We start from the raw sequence: 19,584 nt of genomic DNA on the forward strand, positions 1-19,584 counted from the left end.
TCGTCCCTCTGGAGCTAATGTCCAGTAGCCTAAGAAACCCAATCCACTCTGCACGCAGGTGAGTTCGTTTCTTCTCCCCTTAGTCCCACGATGCAGTGAGCCTGTTGCCAGCAGGACTCACTGAAAATAAAAAACCTAAAATAAACTTTTACTCTAAGCAGCTCAGGAGAGCCACCTAGCATGCACCCTTCTCGTTCGGGCACAAAAATCTAACTGAGGCTTGGAGGAGGGTCATAGGGGGAGGAGCCAGTGCACACCAGCTAGTTCAAGCTTTTACTTTTGTGCCCAGTCTCCTGCGGAGCCACTATTCCCCATGGTCCTTACGGAGTCCCAGCATCCACTTAGGACGTTAGAGAAAATAAAATAGTAAAAATAAACCTAATATGGAGACTATTGTACGTTAAATAAGCTTTATAGAGTGATCTAAGTGACAACTGTCAAATGCCAATCTGGATAGACTATACCAGTGGTTGCCAAACTTTTTTGAATCACGGCGCCCTAGAGTATAAGAATTTTTTTCACGGCACCCCTACGCCAAAAGTTATTTATTGAGAGATAAAGAATAAATATTAAATGAAGTAAATTGTGTTTATATGTCATCCTTAGGTTCAATTGTGTGGTGTGGGACAGGAATTGCTTCTGTTTGTCCCCATATTTTATGATTAGCAGCCACCAGCGCTGGTTTTGCCTATTATATTGATAATAAATAATTTAAATTGGTCCTGGACCACCAATCCAAGGCACCTCTGCAAGTGTCCCAAGGCACCCCAGGGAGCCACAGCACACAGTTTGGGAACCACTGGACTAAACAGTAGCAACATAGTAAAAGGGCTCTGTGTGTGGTATGGATGCAGATACTGTAAATTCCCAGTGTGAGATTAAGATAGAAACGTGCACAATTACCGCCATACACTGGTTACATATAGTAATGAAGACGGCACGAAAAGCAGGTTAAAACTGGGGAGTGCTAACTAATAAAAACACATTTACCATAAATTAAATACAGAACTAATGAAAAATATGTATGGGATTTTAATTCTGTTTTCTTTCCAATAAGTTTATGCACACAGTGCATTCAAGTGTACAGTCTGGAAGAATATATCTGCTATAATGTAAATGATAGTATTTGTACACCTCTCCTTCAGAACATAGGAATGGTTAAAAAAGAAGTTTATGAATCAAAACCAGAAGTCAATATAATAAGTAAGATTAAACAGCACACATGATAGGGTTACCTGGGCAATGGAAGCTTGGGGATTACCCAATAGGTTTTTAAAGGATCTCTTGGAGACCCATTTGAGCTGGTGGAAGAATGATGTGTTGTATGTGATTTGTCTGGAAAAAAAATTGGTCTTTATTTTTTCACTGCTTGACAGTTTTTCCAGTTCGGCTTTTGTTTCCCTGTAATAGCTGCTATTGCAGAACTCTGTAGACAACTTTTCCACCACGGTTTGAGAGCCATTATCATTTACTTTGTCTGTATCCAACAAAAGAAGTCAAATAAATTATATAATATCTAGAGCTCTGTAGCCATATGGTCTCTCTCTATACAGATAGACAAATCTTATGTATTAGAAGATGCACTTTCAATGCCCCCATGATAATGCAACATATTTGCTCTGGTCAACCACTTACTTTTACTATGCAGTGATGCTTTACAGGAGACGGGGGCCCAATGTGCGCCGGGCACTACTACCCCCCTCCCTTCCCCACCATGCAGTGGCAGCCACCCCTATAATACAGCCACAACGCTTGCAGATTGTATTGGCTCCTGTGTATGTTTTCGTCAATCTGAAAACATCCCCAGAAAGATGGCACTGCAAGACTTCATATACAGGGAGTAGCTGCATGGACATAGTGTGCAGGATGTACGAAAGGAAAAATGCGGGGGTTTTACCGAATTTTCAAATGTACTTGCGTATCGATGCGGAGGGTATCGCCACGGCGATAACCTATAGAGGCCTATGGGCTACTTGCTGCATCCCGCCGCTTCCAACAGCACGCGCCGCCCCATGCCGCTCACACTGACTCCCCTCACCTGCATCCGGTCAGCCTCCTGGTGCACTCAACAATCACCCAACCTCATTTGTCCTTCCGTCTGCAGGGAAGAGGAGGAGGAGCCCAGGGACTCCCTGCACACTTTACCTCCCAGGGCTGGGAGGTGACGAACCAGACAGAGTCCCCCTGCCAACCCTCTCTCAAGTATCGCAGGGGGCCTCTGTCATTGCAGTACATATGCGAATAGCATCACTGCAGTGATCGGTGACGTATGTTAGTACATCCCGCCCAATATCTTGTTGGCCTTGTGCACCCTGCACCATTTAGAGATAGGCCACTGGATACTATGTTGTAGTTCTGAGAGTGTAGTTAAGAACACACCTTATAAAGACTTCCTCTGCATATATTCTGGAAATGTTCCCTGCTTGGCGCTAAACCGCTACTCGGTGGCATGAATAACTAACAGATGAGAATAATAAATGCAGCATGCCTATATTCTGTGTGTGACTGCGGCTGTATCTACATACGAAATGGTACGTTACAGTGTTTACCAGGTAAATTCTGTAACATATAATTTTGTATGCAGATACAGCCATGGTCGCACACGAAATATAGGCATGCCGCATATCATTTTAACCAGCATAAGCGGCTAGTGCGTCCTATTCACATAGCAATGGAAAAAGTTGCACAAAAAGAAGCGCAGTGATACAAAGTTCCGCCACGGCATGGCATGACTAGAAGAGATGTTTAACTTACCAGGAGGCTAGATTTATGTGGACACATCTGTATAATACTGTTTGCCATAACTACGGCTGTGAAAACCGGAGCTGTCGCACAGAAAGCAAGGGCTCTGTGGGCAGCACCATCACTTCCCCAAGGCCCTTGCTTGTGGCTAGCAAGGTGCCTGGAACAGCACCCTGTAGCCCGGATCACTGCTGCAGCCACACCGAGCCATCCAGTTACACACAATGCACATTTGAGCCTTGTTATGGATCTGGGTTAAACAGCACCATATACTCAATATTAATCAATTCCAAGTAGACACAAAGGGGTATGTTTACTAAAGCTTCGAAAAATGAAAAGTTGTGATGTTGCCCATAGCAACCAATGAGATTCTGTCTATGATTTCTCTATTACATCCTAGAAAAATGATAGACAGAATCTGATTGGTTGCTATGGGCAACATCACCACTTAACAATTTTAGAAGAATTTAGTAAATTTACCCCAAAGTTATTAAATGAGCAGACAGAGCAATGACCCTAATGCACCTTGTACCGGGTGGTCTTCAGTTTGCCGACTGTCGGGATCCCGGCGCAAAGTACACCGGTGCCGGAATCCCGACAGCCGGCATACCGACACTTTTTCTCCCTCTTGGGGGTCCACGAGGGAGGGAGAATAATACGCGCGCCACCGTGCCCGCAGCATGACGAGCACAGCGAGCCCGCAAGGGGCTCATTTGCGCTCGCCCAGCTGTCGGGATTACGGCATTGGTATGCTGGCCGCCGGGAGCCCGGCCGCTGACATACCCTACTACACCCCTTGTACCATAGTAAATTCATATAATGTAATACGTCCTATGTCCACATGAGGGATAATAGGGCAAACATAAATATATAGAATAGATCATTTCAAAACATTCATTTCTGCATATGTAAGGTGACAATAGGGTAAAACAGGATGTAGTCAGGATCCTGGAGGTCGGGATCCAGACGCTCACAATGCCAACGGATATAGGTAAGTATTAGAGTTAGGCTGCGGGAGGGGACAGTTAGGGTTAAGGTTAGAATTAACCTTAGAATACTCCCCGGATCCGTAGGCATTCTGACCATCGGGATCCCAACCGTCAGTATTTTATACCCAACCCTGGAAAACATACGCACACAATATAATGTTCAAACAGATTCCATGTATTACATATATTCCTTACACACACACACACACACACACACACACACACACACACACACACAAAATCTATAATATACACACACCTAGATCCAACTCTTCCAGATTATTGAGGGCGACGGCTGTTGAGTCTCCATTGATTACATCCAAAAAGAAATCAGCAGGATTGTTATGTGATTCACATTCATAGCCTACAGGAAGATAAATGAATATAAAATATAATAAGATTTAATATACTGCATTATTTTATCATATATAGAGAGCACTATATATTAATTTAGCACAATATTCAAGATAGCTACCTCTGGAATCATCTGAAAAATTGTATTACTCAACAGATAAAAATAGTTACCCCATTTGGCACAACTCCTACTCTTTAGTACATACTTCCAGGTGGAACATTTAGTAGTCCTACCTTTCATATTCCAACCATAACCTGACAAGTCATACTGAATTGTTTAAGATCACAGAGAAAATATTTCAGTATGAGGAGTGTGTTCTTATTAGTATTTAATTATCTAAGTCTCATGTCCAATAAGGTGCCCCAATCAATAAACAGCTCTTCTGGCAGATTCAAATTCCCTCCCTGAATTTTTCTCTTGCACCTAAGCCGCAAGATCCAGTCGCTCTGTATGTTTATTTGGGAAAACGAATGCTCTGTTTGCACTTTCCCCAAAAATCCATATTTCCCAGAGAAAATAAAAATAAAATTGCCTTAATATGTGTGTGATATTACTAAGTCCCACCAAATGGCTTTCTGTCAGAATGTCTTACCCAGTTCTGTAAAGTAATCCAGTGCAGTCTCAGCAGGCCCATGGTATAACATCCTGCCTCCAGCCAGCAAGGTCATGCTATTAAACAGCCTGAAGATGGAATAGCGTGGCTGGTGTATAGAGAAGATGATGGTCTTGCCTTGCCTTGACATCCTACAAATGGTAAAAAGATTAACATATAAAATGTTTTATAGTTTAGGATTATCTGGGTTATTCCGCGTTGATCGCACGCTGCAACTTTTTGCAGCCTGTGCGATCAACTAGACGCCGCCTATGGGGGAGTCTTTTTTTGCATAGCAAGGCTGCGATCGCTTGTGCATCCCTGCTATGCAAAAAATGTTTTGTGCAGAACAAGACCAGGGTACGAGTTACTTACCCTGTGCGATGAATCCAGCGTTGATGGTCCCGGAATTGACGTCAGACATCCACCCTCCAAACGCCTGGATACGCCTGCGTTCTCCACACCACTCCCAGAAAACGTTGTGACCGCTTTCTTCGCTAGCGGTGTCGCTGCGCGGTGTCGGCAGTCGCGGGCAACGGCGCGTCTGCGCATTGCGGCCAATACGCATGCGCAGAACTGACCCGTTCGCATTGCTGCGAAAAACAGCAGCATGTGAATGGGTCGGAATGACCCCCTAAATGTTTTCTCTGTGTTTGCAAGAAAGGGGACACATAACTATGCCCACTCTGTTAGTATAATACTAAAAATGATGCATGGGCAGAGGTTCCGAAGGTGGTCATGAACGCAAGGGTTGCAGGCCAGTCTTTAAGGGACACAAGCATTTAAGGGACACATGCATATCCTCATTTCACAAGTTGTTTTTTCTAAAGATATCTACTGGTTTTAGTCATGCCATTTTCAGGCCAACCTTACCCCATGAGGGTGGCATTCTAGGATACCAATAAAAATGTGCTAAAGTTTCTTATGGTTTTCCCAACCACACTCATCTAAACTAGTCATATGCCTGACAGACCAAAATTTGGGATCTGGCACTAATGAGATTTGTACATCAGCAGTGTGTCTGTTCTAATTGGACATATTCAGGGATGAAATATCACAACAATAATATTGTATTATGATTGGTAGAAACAGTGGTGGTCATTCCGAGTTGTTCGCTCGCTGCCGATTTTCGCAGTGCAGCGATTAAGTAAAAAAACGGCAAAAATGCGCATGTAGATTTACACAAGGTCGAGCGACGTTTTTTCATCGCTCGAGTGATCGTAGTGTGATTGACAGGAAGTGGGTGTTTCTGGGCGGAAACTGGCCGTTTTCAGGGAGTGTGCTAAAAAACGCAGGCGTTCCAGGTAAAAACGCAGGAGTGGCTGGAGAAACGGGGGAGTGGCTGGCCAAACGGAGGGCGTGTTTGTGATGTCAAACCAGGAACTAAACGGAGTGAGGTGATCGCAGTCTAGGAGTAGGTCTGGAGCTACTCAGAAACTGCAAGGAATTATTTAGTAGCAGTTCTGCTAATCTTTCGTTCGCTATTTTGCTAAGCTAAGATACACTCCCAGAGGGCGGCGGCCTAGCGTCTGCAATGCTGCTAAAAGCAGCTAGCGAGCGAACAACTCGGAATGAGGGCCAGTGTTCCCAGAGAAGGGGAATTCTTACACTAAAGCATGAGGAATTTGTAAAATCCAAGCAGACAAGAAAAGCTTCACTGACAATTATATCTGCACTACCACAGTAGAAAACAGATTTTACCCAGCCGCCTAGATTCGGATACATGTAGCTATCATTCCCAATGATCACAACAAACCAATTAATAATAAATCAGAATAATAAAGCAATACATGCTCATGGCTGCCAATCAAAAATTGTGGATGACAAACAGCTGCCACCACCATAGCCATGACTGGAAGCAAGTGGAACCTTAGTAAATCATTTACTTCTGTAGGTGAGAGTGCAACCTTAATAATCACAAGCATGAACTCACAAGAGTGTAAAGAGTGATGGTCTGATTAGTCAATTAGACATCAAATAGCTTACACATTAGGAAACTTCTGATGGCTTCCTCACCTTTTTAGCAGCAACAGAACAGCATTAGCAGTGCTGGCGTCCAAACCAGTAGTTGGCTCATCCAAGAATAAAATCCCGGGGTCAGTGATGAGCTCCATACCGATGTTTGTCCTTTTCCTCTCTCCACCAGACACACCACGAATCAGCTGGGTGCCAACCTAAAACAAACACAGACCAGTTACAATTGCATATCATGTGAGCAAGGATGTTTGCAGACATTCCTTTGCAGGGGTGTTTTAAGAGAGGAGGAGGCCCGTGTTCAGCCTCCTCCGTCGGGCCCCCTCCTTTCTGCCCGGAGCGCTGTAGAGTCTGAGCACTAGAGGGCTCAGACTCTACTGCGCATGCGCAGAAATCCGGGAAAATGGCGCGGTGGCCATTTTCCCTGAGCTTTCTCTACTGCGCATGCGCAGAACTCCGTGAAAATGGCCGTTGGGCCATTTTCACTGTGTTCTAACAGCGCTGCGGATGCCGGCGCTGGACTTCGGAGGGGTGAGTATTTTAAAAATGGGTGCAGTGTGTGGACTCATGGGCCCGTGTGCACCGCACACACTGCACCCATTATAGAAACGCCAGTGCTCCTTTGCATGTGTTACATCTTACCTTCGAGTCAGCCACTTTGGTTAATCCAAGTTCCTTGATGACCTGATTGATGCGCTCATCCTTCTCCTTTTGCCTCACTGCTCTTGGTAATCTCAAGGCTGCAGAGAACTGCAGGTTCTCCCTAACGGTCAATGTTCCCATCACAACATCATCCTTAAAGAGACACATGCCACAAAATATTTACATTTATAAAGGGTTAATAAACAAGCTTAGAAATTGCTATAGTCACTGTGGCTGTATTCAATAAACAAAAAACTTATAGCAATAATGGGGGTATTTATGAAAGCATGATGAATGATAAACCACTAACCAATCAGCTTTTACCTCTCATTGTGCAGTCTGTGTGAAAAATGACAGGAGCAGATTGGTTAGTGCTTCATCTCTCTCCAAGCTTTGATAAGCCTCCACCAAGAAACAGTGGTAAGGACATATTATGCATAGTTAATGCAATGCGTACTTCTAATTTTAACCAAAAATCAAACATTTCTAGACAAAGTTACTAAGCTTCAAATATTTAAAACAATACTGGGGAAAAACTGAATATGAGAAATGGGTACTATTCAGTGGTAGATTTTACCTAGGGGATGCAAAGCTCCAGCCCACCCAGTACACTATCACCACCACCCCCGACAAGTACAGGCTGTGAGGTGTGGATTAGAGAGGAACAACTTTTGCTATAAGGTCAACCCAATCTGAGTTAACGGAACTGCAGACAATGCAGTCTCTAGAAGCCTGCCCTGCCTCTTGATTTGTGCGCATGTACAGGATTGTAATCCAGCACATGCGCACATTTAAGACAAGTCCGGTAGTGGGCAGTACAAAGGTTGGAGCCGCTGCTGATACTGTGCTTGAATAAGGACAGTTAGGATCTGATTGGCTGGAGCACCATTTATAATATGCAACAAGTTTTAAACAGCTAAAACTTGTTGATAAATGGGTCCCTATAATTGGAGAAAGTTCTGAGGCAGGCTGGTACTTGGGGTGGGAGCTAAGGGGGATATGATGAAGGATGTTCTGTAGGCAATATGATTGGCTAATGTAACACAGAGACAAATGAAGATACTGAGGTTAAGTCCTAAAATGGGCATTGTAGTGATATGTATGCCTTGTACCTCTGACAACACCAGCCATCAAAGAAACATCTAAAGTAATTTTTAAAAGTATTACCACCCATATACAAAATAATTTATATACCACATAAACTTACCTGCACAACATAGCCAGAGAGGCATTTGAAGTTAGGTGGCTGTGGCTTGCCATCTATTAGTACCTCACCAGTAAGGCCATGTGGATCTTTCCTTGCAGCAAGAACATCCAGGAGCCTGAAGTGAAACAAGGTAGTGATTTCAGTTTCTGTGTTTATCCATAGGTGCCAACACACCCTACACCTGCATGTCACTTGTACACTGAGGGGAAGATGTACTATAGTGACGCTATAGCTCTTCCTGCAATAATGCCCAGATGCCGCTGGAGTGGGGGAGAGAAAGCTCCCTCCTCGGGAGGTCTAGTGCTGATGCACTGCAGTGCAGCCTGGGAGCCACTAACAAGCCTCCAGACCTCAGGTTAGCACACATACTACAGGTAATCCTGTCAATAAAATAAGCAACAAAAGAGCGCTAATAATTATAAATAAATAAAAAACATTTAAATGATTTTCCATTGCTACACAATAGTATTGCCACGGCAAAATCACTAGCTGTTTGCACATACCGTGGAGAAGTGACATTTCTCTTTGCTATCCACTTTCATACATACAGATGTTCAATTAAGTGTCAAACAGCACTAGTTACAGCACATTTGGCACTTACCAAATCTTCTTACAGTGTATCTCCCCTTAAAGCAGGGTTTCAAATGTTTTTCTAAAATTGAAGAGCCAGGGTGAAAGTGCAGGAGCCAGACCACCCACCCTCCCCCCCAAAAAAAAAAATAACTGAAACCCCGCCCCCCTGCAGCCACATTGCTGAGCAGCTTTCCCCCACCCCCCAGGCAAACCAACTCCCACACCCATACAACTAAGGGAGTAACCCTACGAAAACCACCCCTCTGGCTGGGACGGACAGGCACAACATTTAGTGCACTCCTGTGCATGAAACATCGACCGCAATACAGGTACAGCAATACAGGCACGCCCACGTATCTACAGGCAGTGCCGTAACTAGCCATTTTAGCGCTGTGTGCAAGAAACGACAGTGGCGCCCCCCCTCCCCCCCATGTAAGACAGGGGCAGTGCGCGCCGCAGGCGCGCGAAAAATGTATAGGGGCGTGGCTTCACGGGGAAGGGGCGTGGCCACAAAATAACAGCAATTCATACTACGGTGCACAGTAGTCTACATTATTCAAATTACGCTGCACAGTAGCGCCACTACACCAGGTAGAGCCCCTTTTATACATTACAGCAGACAGCGTCCCCCTTTTTACACATTGCGGCAGCCAGTCCCCCTCTTTACACATTGCGGCAGCCAGGCCCCCTCTTTACACATTGCGGCAGCCAGGACCCCTTTTTACACATTGCGGCAGCCAGACCCCTTTTTATACATTGTGGCAGCTAGTCCCCCTTTTTACACATTGCGGCAGCCAGGACCCCATTTTACACATTGCGGCAGCCAGGACCCCCCCTTTTTACACATTACGGCAGCCAGTCCCCCTCTTTACACATTGCGGCAGCCAGGCCCCCTCTTTACACATTGCTGCAGCGAGGCACCCTTTTTACACATTGCGGCAGCCAGACCCCCTTTTTATACATTGTGGCAGCCAGTCCCCCTTTTTACACATTGCGGCAGCCAGTCCCCCTTTTTACACATTGCGGCAGCCAGTCCCCCTTTTTACACATTGCGGCAGCCAGTCCCCCTTTTTACACATTGCGGCAGCCAGGCCCCCTTTTTACACATTGTGGCAGCCAGTCCCCCTTTTTACACATTGCGGCAGCCAGGATCCCATTTTACACATTGCGGCAGCCAGGCCCCCTTTTTACACATTGCGGCAGCCAGACCCCCTTTTTATACATTGCGGCAGCCAGGACCCCTTTTTACACATTGCAGCAGATGGTGTCCCCCAGAGAGAGAGAGAGAAAGGGAGAGAGAAAGAGAGAGAGAGAGAGGGAGGGATATACTTACCTTATCCCCGCTGACAGGCTCCTCGTGCAGCTCCCTCTCGGTGCAGGCTGTGTGAGGTGAGAAGGAGGAGGAGGGAGGGGGAGCAGGGAGCCGCAGCAGCGCTATTTGATTGGTAGTAAGCGCCGCTGCAGCATCCCCCTCTCCTTCTGTATTGGTTGCCTGGCGCTGCTGTGGATGCTGGGATGAAGGAACCGCATCCCAGCATCCATAGCAGCGCCGGGCAGCCAATACAGAAGGAGAGGGGGATGCTGCAGCGGCGCTTACTACCAATCAAATAGCGCTGCTGCGGCTCACTGCTCCCCCTCCCTCCTCCTCCTTGAACCCGGCGCTGGTCTCTCTCCTCCAGCGCGGCGCACGGCGCACACAGAGGCGGCATGTAATTAGTCAATTTGACTCATTACATGCCGCTGGCCGTTGCGCCCTGTTACGGCCCTGTCTACAGGTACAGCAATACAGGCACGCCCACGTATCTACTGGTACAGCAATACAGGCACGCCCACGTATCTACAGGAACAGCAATACAGGCACGCCCACGTATCTCCACTGGGGCTGGAGAGGATCTGCTTCCTCCCTCCCTGCATAATCTGGATGCTAGGCAGCAAAATCTAGGGGCCGCCATGGCCCCTAGATTTTGCTGCCTGGCTATAAGATTATGCCCCTGGACCCTATTATTCGTTGATCCCTGCCCTTGATGTACAGAACATACTCAGCAATCAGATCAATGACATAAATATATATATATATATATATATATATATATATATATATTTAAGTTCAACTGCAATGCAGTCCACTGTACAGTATAAATTAATGGAACTTCTACTCTACTTCATAAACAGTTTCAGAAGTACACAAATCCTGAAAATTTCTTCCAGATTTATCTGCAACAGCATATATGTTTTTATAATGGTCTCCTTATTAAACTATTCAAACTGGTAAAAGGAAAGGTGAGGTATAACCTCAGATAACTAGTATAGAATTATAAACAGAAAAGGATTGTATTCATAAAGTGTTACTTACGATGATTTGCCACTGCCAGTAGGTCCCAAAATTGCATTTAGACCAGGCCTCATAATTCCACTGGAAACAAAAATGAGTGGTTTTATTTTCAACAATATAAAAAAAATTAATAATAGGCAGAGTGCAGTAACAGAAACAAATAAACAGGTCAGCAGAAACATAACTAGCTTTGATGCTTCATGCATAACAAAAGAAAATGTGTATTTTCTGCTTAAAACATTACAAACAAAAAAATTACATATTTTGAAAATATCAACCACATAAATTGTATCACAGTTCTTTCCACCAATGAAATATTGCTTTCAGACATTGCATCCTTTGATCAGTGAGAAGATGGCAATATGCAGATAGCTCCAGGACGATACAATTATGGGAGGTTATTAAAGATTTCTTTGTGTCTACATATCAAAAGTTACTAGTATTAGAAGCCACTTCGCTCCAGGTTAACAGTCTAGCCTAAATTGATAGCGGACTCTTTCTCTATAACTAAATCAGAATACAGTAACAGCCGTACAAAATAGCGATAGATATAGAGAATTTATAATCACCGTTGACGTGCCCAGCCATGACTCATCTAAAGGCAAAGAAATACGCCCTAAATTTTTAAATTAAAGAGGAAATTCTCTTGAGCTAAGTATTCACAAGATAAGCTAATAAATAAGATTTTAAACCTACCGGTAAATCTTTTTCTCGTAGTCCGTAAAGAATGCTGGGGACTCCGTAAGGACCATGGGGATAGACGGGCTCCGCAGGAGACATGGGCACTTTAAGAAAGACTTTGGATATGGGTGTGCACTGGCTCCTCCCTCTATGCCCCTCCTCCAGACCTCAGTTAGAGAAACTGTGCCCAGAGGAGACGGACAGTACGAGGAAAGGATTTTTGTTAATCTAAGGGCAAGATTCATACCAGCCACACCAATCACACCGTATAACTTGTGATATACTACCCAGTTAACAGTATGAAAAAACGACATAGCATCAGTCCAGGACCGATGAAACTATAACATAACCCTTATGTAAATAATAACTATATACAAGTCTTGCAGAAGTAGTCCGCACTTGGGACGGGCGCCCAGCATCCTCTACGGACTACGACAAAAAGATTTACCGGTAGGTTTAAAATCTTATTTTCTCTTACGTCCTAGAGGATGCTGGGAACTCCGTAAGGACCATGGGGATTATACCAAAGCTCCCAAACGGGCGGGAGAGTGCGGATGACTCTGCAGCACCGATTGAGCAAACAGGAGGTCCTCCTCAGCCAGGGTATCAAATTTATAGAACTTTGCAAAGGAGTTTGAACCCGACCAAGTAGTAGCTCGGCACAGCTGTAGCGCAGAGACCCCTCGGGCAGCCGCCCAAGAAGAGCCCACCTTCCTAGTGGAATGGGCCTTGACCGATTTTAGGTAACGGCAATCCCGCCGTAGAATGCGCCTGCTGAATCGTGTTACAGATCCAGCGAGCAATAGCCTGCTTTGAAGCAGGGGCACCAATCTTGTTGGTTGCATACATGACAAACAGTGCTTCTGTTTTTCTGACTGTAGCCGTTCTGGCCACGTAAATTTTCAAAGCCCTGACCACATCAAGGGACTCGGCATCCTCGGCATCCTCCAAGTCACGAAAACCAGATAGGGGCTTTTATGTGATAAAGCCGCTAATTCCGACACTCGCCTAGTCGAAGCCAAGGCTAATAACAAGACCATCTTCCAAGTGAGATATTTCAACTCAACCGTTTTAAGTGGTTCAAACCAGTGGGACTTAATGAAACTTAACAACACGTTAAGGTCCCAAGGCGCCACCGGAGGTACAAAAGGAGGCTGAATATGCAGTACTCCCTTCACAAGAGTTTGTACTTCAGGGAGAGAGGCCAATTCCTTTTGAAAGAAAATGGATAAGGCCGAAATCTGAACCTTAATAGATCCTAATTTTAGGCCCAAATTCACTCCAGTTTGGAGGAAGTGAAGGAAACGGCCCAGATGGAATTCTTCCGTAGGAGCATTCCTGGCCTCACACCATATACGTGTGATAATAAGAATTTACTTACCGATAATTCTATTTCTCGTAGTCCGTAGTGGATGCTGGGAACTCCGTAAGGACCATGGGGAATAGCGGCTCCGCAGGAGACTGGGCACAAAAGTAAAGCTTTAGGACTACCTGGTGTGCACTGGCTCCTCCCCCTATGACCCTCCTCCAAGCCTCAGTTAGGATACTGTGCCCGGACGAGCGTACACAATAAGGAAGGATTTTGAATCCCGGGTAAGACTCATACCAGCCACACCAATCACACCGTACAACCTGTGATCTGAACCCAGTTAACAGCATGATAACAGAGGAGCCTCTGAAAAGATGGCTCACAACAATAATAACCCGATTTTTGTAACAATAACTATGTACAAGTATTGCAGACAATCCGCACTTGGGATGGGCGCCCAGCATCCACTACGGACTACGAGAAATAGAATTATCGGTAAGTAAATTCTTATTTTCTCTGACGTCCTAGTGGATGCTGGGAACTCCGTAAGGACCATGGGGATTATACCAAAGCTCCCAAACGGGCGGGAGAGTGTGGATGACTCTGCAGCACCGAATGAGAGAACTCCAGGTCCTCCTCAGCCAGGGTATCAAATTTGTAGAATTTAGCAAACGTGTTTGCCCCTGACCAAGTAGCTGCTCGGCAAAGTTGTAAAGCCGAGACCCCTCGGGCAGCCGCCCAAGATGAGCCCACCTTCCTTGTGGAATGGGCTTTTACAGATTTTGGCTGTGGCAGGCCTGCCACAGAATGTGCAAGCTGAATTGTACTACAAATCCAACGAGCAATCGTCTGCTTAGAAGCAGGAGCACCCAGCTTGTTGGGTGCATACAGGATAAACAGCGAGTCAGATTTTCTGACTCCAGCCGTCCTGGAAACATATATTTTCAGGGCCCTGACTACGTCCAGCAACTTGGAGTCCTCCAAGTCCCTAGTAGCCGCAGGTACCACAATAGGCTGGTTCAAGTGAAACGCTGAAACCACCTTAGGGAGAAATTGAGGACGAGTCCTTAATTCTGCCCTGTCCGTATGAAAAATTAGGTAAGGGCTTTTATAGGATAAAGCCGCCAATTCTGAGACACGCCTGGCTGAAGCCAGGGCCAACAGCATTACCACTTTCCATGTGAGATACTTTAAGTCCACAGTGGTGAGTGGTTCAAACCAATGTGATTTTAGGAACCCCAAAACTACATTGAGATCCCAAGGTGCCACTGGAGGCACAAAAGGAGGCTGTATATGCAGTACCCCCTTGACAAACGTCTGAACTTCAGGAACTGAAGCCAGTTCTTTCTGGAAGAAAATCGACAGGGCCGAAATTTGAACCTTAATGGACCCTAATTTTAGGCCCATAGACAGTCCTGTTTGCAGGAAATGCAGGAAACGACCCAGTTGAAATTCCTCTGTAGGGGCCTTCCTGGCCTCGCACCTACGGTTACATCCTTCCTGGCTTTGATCAGGGTAGGGATGACTTCATCCGGAATGCCTTTTTCCTTCAGGATCCGGCGTTCAACCGCCATGCCGTCAAACGCAGCCGCAGTAAGTCTTGGAACAGACAGGGTCCCTGCTGGAGCAGGTCCCTTCTTAGAGGTAGAGGCCACGGGTCCTCTGTGAGCATCTCTTGAAGTTCCGGGTACCAAGTCCTTCTTGGCCAATCCGGAGCCACGAGTATAGTCCTTACTCCTCTCCTTCTTATGATTCTCAGTACCTTGGGTATGAGAGGCAGAGGAGGGAACACATACACTGACTGGTACACCCACGGTGTTACCAGAGCGTCCACAGCTATTGCCTGAGGGTCCCTTGACCTGGCGCAATACCTGTCTAGTTTTTTGTTGAGGCGGGACGCCATCATGTCCACCTTTGGTTTTTCCCAACGGTTCACAATCATGTGGAAGACTTCTGGGTGAAGACCCACTCTCCCGGGTGGAGGTCGTGTCTGCTGAGGAAGTCTGCTTCCCAGTTGTCCACTCCCGGAATGAACACTGCTGACAGTGCTATCACATGATTTTCCGCCCAGCGAAGAATCCTTGCAACTTCTGCCATTGCCCTCCTGCTTCTTGTGCCGCCCTGTCTGTTTACGTGGGCGACTGCCGTGATGTTGTCTGACTGGATCAGCACCGGCTGACCTTGAAGCAGAGGTCTTGCTAGGCTTAGAGCATTGTAGATGGCCCTTAGCTCCAGGATATTTATGTGAAGTGATGTCTCCAGGCTTGACCACAAGCCCTGGAAATTTCTTCCCTGTGTGACTGCTCCCCAGCCTCTCAGGCTGGCATCCGTGGTCACCAGGACCCAGTCCTGAATGCCGAATCTGCGGCCCTCTAGAAGATGAGCACTCTGCAACCACCACAGGAGAGACACCCTTGTCCTTGGTGACAAGATTATCCGCTGATGCATCTGAAGATGCGACCCGGACCATTTGTCTAGCAGATCCCACTGGAAGGTTCTTGCGTGGAATCTGCCGAATGGGATTGCTTCGTAAGAAGCCACCATCTTTCCCAGGACCCTTGTGCATTGATGCACTGAGACTTGGCCTGGTTTTAGGAGATTTCTGACTAGTTCGGATAACTCCCTGGCTTTCTCCTCCGGGAGCAACACCTTTTTCTGGACTGTGTCCAGGATCATCCCTAGGAATAGAAGTCGTGTCGTCGGGATCAGCTGCAATTTTGGAATATTGAGAATCCAACCGTGCTGGTGCAGCACTATCTGAGATAGTGCTACCCTGACTTCCAACTGTTCCCTGGATCTTGCCCTTATCAGGAGATCGTCCAAGTAAGGGATAACTAAAACTCCCTTCCTTCGAAGGAGTATCATCATTTCGGCCATTACCTTGGTAAAGACCCGGGGTGCCGTGGACAATCCAAACGGCAGCGTCTGAAACTGATAGTGACAGTTCTGTACCACAAACCGGAGGTACCCTTGGTGAGAAGGGTAAATTGGGACATGTAGGTAAGCATCTTTGATGTCCAGAGACACCATATAGTCCCCTTCTTCCAGGTTTGCAATCACTGCTCTGAGTGACTCCATCTTGAATTTGAACCTTTGTATGTAAGTGTTCAAGGATTTTAGGTTTAAAATTGGTCTCACCGAGCCGTCCGGCTTCGGTACCACAAATAGTGTGGAATAGTACCCCTTTCCCTGTTGTAGGAGGGGTACCTTGATTATCACCTGCTGGGAATACAGCTTGTGAATGGCTTCCAATACTGCCTCCCTGTCTGAGGGAGACGTCGGTAAAGCAGACTTTAGAAAACGGCGAGGGGGAGACGTCTCGAATTCCAATTTGTACCCCTGAGATACCACCTGAAGGATCCAGGGGTCCACTTGCGAGTGGGCCCACTGCGCACTGAACTTCTTGAGACGGGCCCCCACCGTGCCTGAGTCCGCTTGTAAAGCCCCAGCGTCATGCTGAGGACTTTGCGGAGGCGGGAGAGGGCTTTTGTTCCTGGGAACTGGCTGTTTGTTGCAGCCTTTTTCCTCTCCCTCTGCCACGGGGCAGAAATGAGGCGCCTTTTGCCCGCTTGCCCTTATGGGGCCGAAAGGACTGCGCCTGATAATACGGCGTCTTCTTAGGTTGAGAAGCTACCTGGGGTAAAAATGTGGATTTTCCAGCAGTTGCCGTGGCTACCAGGTCTGATAGACCTACCCCAAATAACTCCTCCCCCTTATAAGGCAATACTTCCATGTGCCTTTTAGAATCCGCATCACCTGACCACTGCCGCGTCCATAAACCTCTTCTTGCAGAAATGGACAGCGCGCTAACTCTTGATGCCAGTCGGCAAATATCCCTCTGTGCATCACGCATATATAGAAATGCATCCTTCAAATGCTCTATAGTCAGTAATATACTGTCCCTATCTAGGGTATCAATATTTTCAGTCAGGGAATCCGACCACGCCAGGCCCGCACTGCACATCCAGGCTGAGGCGATTGCTGGTCGCAGTATAACACCCGTGTGAGTGTATATACATTTTAGGATATTCTCCAGCTTTCTATCGGCAGGTTCCTTTAGGGCGGCCGTATCAGGAGAGGGTAGTGCTACCTGTTTAGACAAGCGTGTGAGCGCTTTATCCACCCTAGGGGGTGTTTCCCAACGTGCCCTATCCTCTGGCGGGAAAGGGTACGATGCCAATAACCTTTTAGGAATTATCAGTTTTTTATCGGGGGAAACCCACGCCTCATCACACACTTCATTTAATTCCTCGGATACAGGAAAAACTACAGGCAGTTTTTTCTCACCAAACATAATACCCTTTTTAGTGGTACTTGTATTATCAGAGATATGCAATACATTTTTCATTGCTTCAATCATGTAACGTGTGGCCCTAGTGGAAGTCACGTTTGTCTCCTCATCATCGACACTGGAGTCAGTATCCGTGTCTGTGTCTGCCATTTGAGGTAACGGGCGTTTTAAAGCCCCTGATGGCGTTTGAGACCCCTGGACAGGCACAAGCTGAGTAGCCGGCTGTCTCATGTCGTCAACTGTCTGTCGTAAAGAGCTGACACTGTCACGCAATTCCTTCCATAAGCTCATCCACTCAGGTGTCGACTCCCTAGGGGGTGACAACTCTATAATAGGCAATTGCTCCGCCTCCATCTCATTTTCCTCCTCAAACATGTCGACACAATCGTACCGACACACCGCACACACACAGGGAATGCTCTGATAGAGGACAGGACCCCACTAGCCCCTTGGGGAGACAGAGGGAGAGTATGCCAGCACACACCAGAGCGCTATATATAGACAGAAATACCACTATAAAATGTGCTTTTCCCTTTATAGCTGCTGTTAGTATTAAAACTGCGCCAAATTAGTGCCCCCCTCTCTTTTTTACCCTTTTCTGTAGTGCAGGACTGCAGGGGAGAGTCAGGGAGACGTCCTTCCAGCGGAGCTGTGATGGAAAATGGCGCCCGTGTGCTGAGGAGATAGGCTCCGCCCCCTTCTCGGCGGCCTTTTCTCCCGCTTTTTGGTGAGTTCTGGCAGGGGTTAAAATACATCCATATAGCCCTGGGGGTTATATGTGGTGTATTTATGCCAGCCAAGGTGTTTACATTGCTGCTCAGGGCGCCCCCCCCTAGCGCCCTGCACCCTCAGTGACCGAAGTGTGAAGTGTGCCTGAGTAACAATGGCGCACAGCTGCAGTGCTGTGCGCTACCTTGTTGAAGACTGATGTCTTCTGCCGCCGATTTTTCCGGACCTCTTCTTGCTTCTGGCTCTGTAAGGGGGCCGGCGGCGCGGCTCTGGGACCGAGCTCCGAGGCTGGGCCTGTGTTCGGTCCCTCTGGAGCTAATGGTGTCCAGTAGCCTAAGAAGCCCAAGCTGGCTGCAAGCAGGCAGGTTCGCTTCTTCTCCCCTTAGTCCCTCGATGCAGTGAGCCTGTTGCCAGCAGGTCTCACTGAAAATAAAAAACCTAAAACTAAACTTTCACTAAGAAGCTCAGGAGAGCCCCTAGTGTGCACCCTTCTCGGCCGGGCACAAAAATCTAACTGAGGCTTGGAGGAGGGTCATAGGGGGAGGAGCCAGTGCACACCAGGTAGTCCTAAAGCTTTACTTTTGTGCCCAGTCTCCTGCGGAGCCGCTATTCCCCATGGTCCTTACGGAGTTCCCAGCATCCACTAGGACGTCAGAGAAAATGTACGTGCCATATACGGTGATAATGTTTAGATGTCACGTCTTTCCTAGCCTTTATTAGCGTAGGAATTACCTCATCCGGAATACCCTTTTCCGCTAGGATCCGGCGTTCAACCGTTATGCCGTCAAACGCAGCCGCGGTAAGTCTTCGAACAGACAGGGGCCCTGTTGCAACAGGTCCTGTCTTAGAGGAAGAGGCTACGGATCTTCTGTGAGCATTTCCTGCAGATCCGGATACCAGGTCCTTCGTGGCCAATCTGGAACAATGAGGATTGTTCTCACTCCTCTTTTTCTTACTATTCTCAACACCTTGGGTATGAGAGGAAAAGGAGGAAATACCTAGACCGACTGGAACACCCACGGTGTCAATAGGGCGTCTAAAGCTACTGCCTGAGGGTCTCTTGACCTGGCGCAATACCTCTGTAGCTTTTTGTTGAGGCGGGACGCCATCATGTCTATCTGTGGCAGTCCCCACTGACTTGCAATCTGTGCGAAGGCTTCCTAAAGAA

At 46.8% G+C, this 19,584-nt stretch overlaps 1 protein-coding gene across 3 annotated transcripts in view; it reads right to left on the bottom strand.

Moving 5' to 3' along the window:
• The window catches only part of ABCG2 (ATP binding cassette subfamily G member 2 (JR blood group)), a 449,463-nt gene that overhangs the window by 34,751 nt on the left and 395,128 nt on the right, over positions 1-19,584 (bottom strand). For all 3 annotated transcript variants that reach the window (XM_063916996.1, XM_063917005.1, XM_063917014.1), the window contains 7 exons: positions 11,428-11,487; positions 8,502-8,616; positions 7,295-7,447; positions 6,695-6,852; positions 4,679-4,830; positions 3,991-4,095; positions 1,236-1,477 (listed from right to left, as the gene is read on the bottom strand). In XM_063916996.1, coding sequence (XP_063773066.1) covers positions 1,236-1,477; positions 3,991-4,095; positions 4,679-4,830; positions 6,695-6,852; positions 7,295-7,447; positions 8,502-8,616; positions 11,428-11,487 — 985 coding nt within the window. The remainder of the gene's footprint in view (positions 1-1,235; positions 1,478-3,990; positions 4,096-4,678; positions 4,831-6,694; positions 6,853-7,294; positions 7,448-8,501; positions 8,617-11,427; positions 11,488-19,584) is intronic.

Source organism: Pseudophryne corroboree, chromosome 1 (genome assembly GCF_028390025.1).
Source record: "Pseudophryne corroboree isolate aPseCor3 chromosome 1, aPseCor3.hap2, whole genome shotgun sequence".
NCBI lineage: Eukaryota > Metazoa > Chordata > Amphibia > Anura > Myobatrachidae > Pseudophryne > Pseudophryne corroboree.